This window comes from Ipomoea nil, unplaced genomic scaffold (genome assembly GCF_001879475.1).
Source record: "Ipomoea nil cultivar Tokyo-kokei standard unplaced genomic scaffold, Asagao_1.1 scaffold3169, whole genome shotgun sequence".
Lineage (NCBI taxonomy): Eukaryota > Viridiplantae > Streptophyta > Magnoliopsida > Solanales > Convolvulaceae > Ipomoea > Ipomoea nil.
The window spans coordinates 2335040-2341710 of NW_017619597.1; the positions used below are offsets into that span (position 1 = coordinate 2335040).

The following is a 6671-nucleotide window of genomic DNA, read 5'->3' on the forward strand; positions in this document are numbered from 1 at the left end:
TCCTATAAAACCGAAAAGATTTTACAAATTGATACAATGAGATTGGGTTTAAAAATAATAATCCGAAATCCGTGCGGTTTGGCCCTCCGAGTATCCGAACCGAACCGAACCGTCCGACGCACAGGCCTATTCATCTCACATGATTTCCTAGCTACCAAAGAGGGTAGAAAGTGATTCCTCCTATTAAGATTAGTAAAAGTAAACCAAACAACAACATGGCCTATTAGCTCAGTTGGTTAGAGCGTCGTGCTAATAACGCGAAGGTCACAGGTTCGAGACCTGTATGGGCCAGTTTATTTTTTTTATTTGATTTCCAGTCTATTTCATTTTTTAGGAAGGTCACAGGTTCAAGACCTGTATAGGCCATTTTTTGATTTGTCGGCTTTCTAGTTCTGCAAGTTATGTACTATCAAATCTGGCTTCATGAAATGAGTTTTGTAGATAATAATGTACAAGGTTAGTGTCCTTAACGTTACACTCATTTGTACAGCACAAAATTTTACTCAGATCAGGATTCATAAGTCTAATTCTTGCCCCTTTATTTCCTTTCCATACAGCTCTTTAATTTCTCTTGCACCTGTAGTTCTTCTTCTTCTTCTTCTTCTTCTTCTTTACAAAAACCAAGCATCTCTTGGTCACTAGACAGACGAGTCAAGCTTGTAGGCTCTTCGTTAATGAGAGGATTGTGGAGATCATCAGCTTGCTGTCGATGGGCTTTGTTAAATAAGCATCCATTCCCACCTCCAGGCATTTTGCTTGATCTGAAGACATTGCATGAGCTGTCAATGCCACAATTGGTATGTGTGAACCAGTTGCTACTTCAGATCTTCTGATCGCTTTCGTTGCTTCATAGCCATCCATCTTTGGCATCTATACGTGGAATATCATTAGTTCGTTAGATAGGTTCACTATAAATAACAGTTAAGTAGATGTACGGATTCTGAATAATTTCGCTTACTTGGCAATCCATCAAGATCAAGTCGAAAGCCAGGGAACAAGATCCTTCGGTTTGGGTAGTTGTTGAGCTGCCTTCTTCTCTTGACCACTCGTTTCTGCAGTCTTTTGAGTTAAGCATGAACTTGAGAGCATCCACAGCCTGCTGCCCGTCACCTACAACTACAACCTTTGCTCCCAGTTTTTCCAGCATTATCGTTGCAACTCTCTGAAGCACGGGTGTATCTTCAGCAAGTAGTATTGTCAGCCCCGCCAGAGATTTTTGTTGGGTTGTTTCATTTCTAGAGCTGACAGTACTTTCTCTGGGATGAGGGCTACCCAAGCATTCTAACGAACTATTCTTTGCCTGCATTGGTTGATCCTCAGGTGATGCATTGTCTTCCAAATTTGTTTGAGTGAAGTCAACAAAGTAGTTGTTGAGTGTTCCATATTGTGACGTGGAAGAGGCTTTGGCGAAATGTTCATTCCCCCTTTCTTCAACACGGAATGTGTTCACAGCTTTATCCTTCCCATTTTCTGAATTGTCAGAATCATCTGGGCTGGCAATACAAGAGTGGTTGGCATCAATTTCATGGCATTCATGCAAATTTTCTTCTGTTGTGTTTACTGCAGATTGCAGCTCAAGGCTGTTCTCTTTTACTATAGCTTCCAGAATCTGAATCATTTTCCCCTTGTAAAGCGGTCTATTTACCATCAACAGATGCCCTCTTCTCCGCAGCTCAGATTTGATGGTATTCGCAGTGTCGTGGTAAAGAATCCACGCAAACTTTGCTTTCCCACAGTATTTATCAAGAAAATTTAGCTGTTCTTCCCATATGTTTGTGCTTAAGTCAAGCAGGCCAATGTCAATAACTATGACAAAAAGCGAGGTGTTAGCATTGCCTGCACCTTGCGAGTTGGTTTTGGTTTTAGAAAGCCTCTGAAGCATTTGTGTCAGTTCATTCCACTCCGACGCTTCACAAGTATCAACTCCATTTTTCTCTAACCACTGGGACATAATTAGCCTTCCCATTCTGCCATTGAGTGCAAGCAGAACCTGCATTCAGGTGTCAAACGATAAGAGTTTCTCCAGCCATCCAGAGTATTAAAGAGAGTCAAATGGAGATATAGAATCCATATAGGCTAAACCCAATCTACTAAGTTCAGTATAGACAGCATTAGTTATGTGGTCGGGCGAAAATGCAGAATCATTTTACGTACAGTCATTGTCTGCTCTCTAAAATTCAGATGTCCGTGCTGTCCTGTGACATCTATAGGAGTGTTGAGTAGGAGGCAAAGTTGCATCAGAGTGCCCGATCCATTTTTCTTCACAACCCTGATCTCACCGCCCATTTTGTTCACCTGTAAAAAGCTCGTAATCATAAGACTAAGATAGTACACAGAGATCCAGCGAGGCAGACATCTGTTTATGTGCCAGTAATTTTGGTTTTCTTAAGGTAAACTGCTTAAATATGGTTCAAATATGCGTTATGGTGTATTCACATCTTCTTTTGTAGGGTGTTTTTGGATCTAGGAACAACATATCTACCGAATGATTAGCAGTTACAACTTACCAGGGTACGTACTATGCATAGGCCAAGACCAGTGCCGCCATGCCTGCATAACATTGAGATCAGATCCATTCAGATCAGCACAAAGACATTAATTTCAATATGCATTTTTCCACATGAAGATAGGACATGCATAAACTGCTTACAATCTTGTAGTGGAGGGATCAGCTTGCTCAAAGCTTTCAAACACAGATTCCCATTTGCTTGGATCGATTCCTGGATAATAGAATGGAAAATTGAAGTACTGAATATGCACATGTCCTAAGAAGTCCCGCTTGCAGTTTCTATACAGTTTAGGATGCATACCACAACCGGTGTCATCAACTTCAAACCAAAGGACAGTTTTGTTGTTATCTTTCTTGGAAGGTCTTCTGGCATGGTTTCCGTGTGGCTTCAACTTCACTTTAGGCGCAGACCAAGAGTCCTTCTGGTTGACAGAAAACTTCCTGCTGTTTGCGAGAGTGTTTGGGCTCTCACACCATCCCCGGAGAATGATATAGCCAGCTGCAAGGCATTTGAGACTGTCAAACCTTAATGTAACATTGGAGTAAGCAAAACACCAGAAAACTAATGGTTATCAGTGACAAAAGCAGACTTACAACTCGTGAACTTCAGAGAATTGCTTAATAGATTCGCAAATATTTGAACAACTCTTCCCGAGTCGCCTTTAACTAGTTTTGGCATGTCATCTGAAAATCGATAACAAAGTAAAATTTCTCGACTCAACTGTTAAGCACATTTCTTTTGTGGTTACTATAGAATATAGATTCTGCAGGACTGGCCATACCAGAGAGATCTAAAACAGTTTCCACATTGTGGTTAATGCATTGGACAGAGAACATGTCAACAAGACCTTCCAGTTCTCGACTCAAGTCGAATTCTGTCTCTTCTAGAACTAACTTTCCAGATTCTACCTGCACCAGGAACCAGTGAACAATATATATCAATTTTGTATAGCAAAGCATGGCAATATGCTTCTGACGCTCACCTTACTGAGATCCAAAATGTTGTTTAGAAGCCTGAGTAAAGCAGTTGAACATTTGCGTATCTGAGTGATTGTTGCAAATTGCTCATTTGTGAGACAATCGTCACATATAAGAATGTCCAGCAAGCCAATCACTGCAGCCATTGGTGTTCGTAATTCATGACTGTCAAAAGAAAGCAAAACATCAGGTAACTGCAGAAGTACACAACTTCAAAAATCAAAGAAAATCCATAAAGTTACAGAATTCATGACTTCAGGAAAAGCTAGAAGACCATGTTAAAAGCCACTTATTATCAGTAGACTATAATCTTTCTGACATACAAAAAGGTCCATATACAAACAGATGAAGAAAAACTAAAATCGAAATTGTTTATTCTGATTAGTACTGTAATAGTTAATAATAGATGCTTATCATGCTTCAGGAATATCAAAAACAAATCACCAACAATGAAATTTACCTAAACTTCAGAGAAGCAGCACACTTTTTCTCTTCTTTTTTATTTTTTATTTCAAAATAAATAAATTTTGTTATATGCGTGGCAAATCAGAAAACACAAGCTGGGCAGATGGAATAAGTAGAAATCATGTCAAACTCCACTACAAACCACCTATGCTTTATGCCATTTGCTTACTAAATAACTTTTTATCATGAAGATTACCTCATGTTTGCTAAAAACTGACTTTTGTAGTTGCTTGATGCCTCTGCTTTCCTTCTTGCGTCTAATTGACTTATCAATTCTGCCCTTAGTTTCATTTCCTTTGAAACGCCATTTGTCAATATGAATATGCAGACACATCCAATGATCAGGATGCACACAGATGCAGATATCAATATCACCAATGTTTTGAATGCCCTCTCATCAACCTTCCCCATTATATATTTCCTTGGAATGATTATAACTCCCACCTGCAAACCGATTATTGTAATTTTTTCACACTGATTATTAGAAATTATAAGTGCAAAAAAGTGAGGATTATCACCATAGGAAGTCTCCTTAAGTTCAGGAAAAATGAATCAATATAGTAGAGCTGATTGCCAAGCTTTGCGTTTTCTATATGGACTTCTTGACCGGGAGGAATCTTGTTCCCGTACTCTTCCTGCAAGCATTGGGCTCCAGCTTGTATCACAGGGTCCTCGGACTCAATAGCCATGATCAACTTTGGCCTTGTTGTGGAGTTCACCAAGAGAGGAGTATTCGTGGAAGTAGCAAGTAACCAGCCCTCTTGCGAGGTTAAATATATATGCCCACTATGGAACTCGACGATTTCTTTCATCAATTGGCCAACACTATAAAGAGCTGTGGTAACTCCCACAACAGCAACTATACTTTTATTAGATGGATCCCAAACTGGAAGTGCTGCAGAAAGCAGTGGCGAATCGGAGTACTTGCTGACAGCCACGTGCCACGAGGCTGCACCATCAGGCACTTGAGAAATGCCCGCAATATTGATCAACTCATCTGGTTGGATTTGGCTTTGTTTCCCAATCCTGACACCAGACAGAGGATCCAGGGGCTCCCTGTACCAGATAGCAGATGTGTTGCCATGTATAGATTGATCGTTCCATCCTTCACGAGACGACAACATACTAACATCATATGTTCCACTTATCGAATAATTGGAAAGATCAGAGTATATGTAGAACGTGTTGTTACTCCTGTGATCTCTATGGAAAGCCTGGACAAAGCCATTCCTGTAGTTGATGGTTAACGAATTGAGAGCTTTCCTGCTGGCAAACAGCGCCCACGTCACATCCTTCATGGCTTCATACAACTGCTAAGATTACAAAGCATTGGGTCAAAACTCAAAAGCTTGAAATACATTCATCATAAGTAACTTAAAGATCAAACAAGCAAAGTTAAAGAAGTGGCAACAACCTCAACTTGCTGTTCTTGATTTATAGCCTTGCTATAACGCCTCATTACAAACTCTGACAGTTTAACCTGAGCGGTTGCTATTTCGACAGTAGAATTAAGGATGTTCCACATTCTTAGTATAGGCCTTTGCAGCAGTTCATGGCGAAGACCGAATGCTAGCGTGTTGAGTGATCTTTTTGTGTAAACTCTGGTAAAATGCCATGTTAGTAAGGTTAACAATCCAATCAAAATTGCCAGCATGACCTGCATAAAAACCAAATTTCCAAAAAGTTCAATCAGACTAAATTCCATCCATTGTCACACTGAAAGCAACATAAAGACTTGTCAATAATAAAGAGAGAATATATATATGCTTTACTGTTGACTGCACAAGAAAATCAACCAGTTCATACAGACATTTCATCAGACAGTTAGTACTACAGACATGAGAAACCTGAAAGGAAACATAGTATACACATACCATGATGGCAAGACGAACCACAAACACGCTATAATATGAAGACAAGCAAAGGGTACTTGCATATTGAAACTCTTCTTCTTCTTCTTCTTCAACATCTCGGCGGAAAATTCTTCTTCTAGTGGGAGACTTGTTTCGTCTGTAAAGATTTCCAAAACCAAACATTTTATGCAAAATTCTTTCCGGGAGTGATCCCACGGGTGTGGTGGGGGTTGATGATGATTCAGAGCTGATAGAGGGAGTCCTATTGGCTCTGTACGCCATTGTTATTCTTCCTCAAAAAGTAACACAGCACATAAACATATATAGATATTGGGTTTGGACTTTGGAGTCAGAAACTTGAGCGTGAAGTTGCAGTATGTAGAGAAAGGCACAGGATTTATAAGGTTGGTGTTTTTATAATGTGATTTATTGAATATCACTCTCAAATTTCCACTTTGTGGGATGCCATAAATCATAAATGTTTTTGTGGTATACTTTAGTGGTTTGTGTGGTGTTACTCACTACTAATACACCTCCTCTACAACACCTTCTCTAATGGGAAATCGATGTTCATTATTGGAAAGTATGTACTGGATAAATCTCGTCTTATCATCTTAGTAAGTAAATGTCCATAAAAAGATAAATCAGTTTAAGTTGTTCATAGCTGATCCGTTCAAACCAAGAAGATGATCAATAGGTGCTGCTGTTAGAAATTGAACTTTGTAACCTCGCAGTTACTAAGTTAATCATCTGACCAACTTAGTTGGATATCTAAAAATGGTGTGATTTAGGAATGAGACATAGTATGAGAAAAGCTATGGCCTAAGAGTAGTCATTATTCAATAACATGGTACTATTGCTATTGG

General features: G+C 39.5%; 1 protein-coding gene and 1 non-coding gene across 4 annotated transcripts; one reads left to right on the plus strand and one right to left on the minus strand.

Annotated features, from left to right (window-relative positions):
• The first annotated feature begins 217 nt into the window (after positions 1-217).
• On the plus strand, positions 218-291 carry TRNAI-AAU. Its single transcript has one exon. It is a non-coding gene; the product is annotated as a tRNA-Ile (tRNA).
• Positions 292-404: 113 nt separating this feature from the next.
• Positions 405-6248, minus strand: LOC109167732 (histidine kinase 1-like). Of its 3 annotated transcripts, XM_019316847.1 has the most exons (14): positions 5827-6248; positions 5367-5609; positions 4471-5265; positions 4149-4396; positions 3493-3652; positions 3292-3418; positions 3104-3193; positions 2811-3008; positions 2651-2720; positions 2508-2550; positions 2155-2295; positions 1080-1990; positions 959-1043; positions 405-870 (listed from the first exon to the last, which is right to left on the minus strand). In XM_019316847.1, exons 1-14 carry the CDS (start codon positions 6085-6087, stop codon positions 652-654), a joined length of 3591 nt encoding a protein of 1196 aa, XP_019172392.1. In that variant the 5' UTR covers positions 6088-6248; the 3' UTR covers positions 405-651. The 3 variants fall into 3 exon arrangements, with proteins under 3 accessions (XP_019172392.1, XP_019172391.1, XP_019172390.1); XM_019316846.1 differs by having other exon boundaries at positions 959-1990; positions 4471-5262; XM_019316845.1 differs by having other exon boundaries at positions 959-1990.
• Positions 6249-6671: the final 423 nt, after the last annotated feature.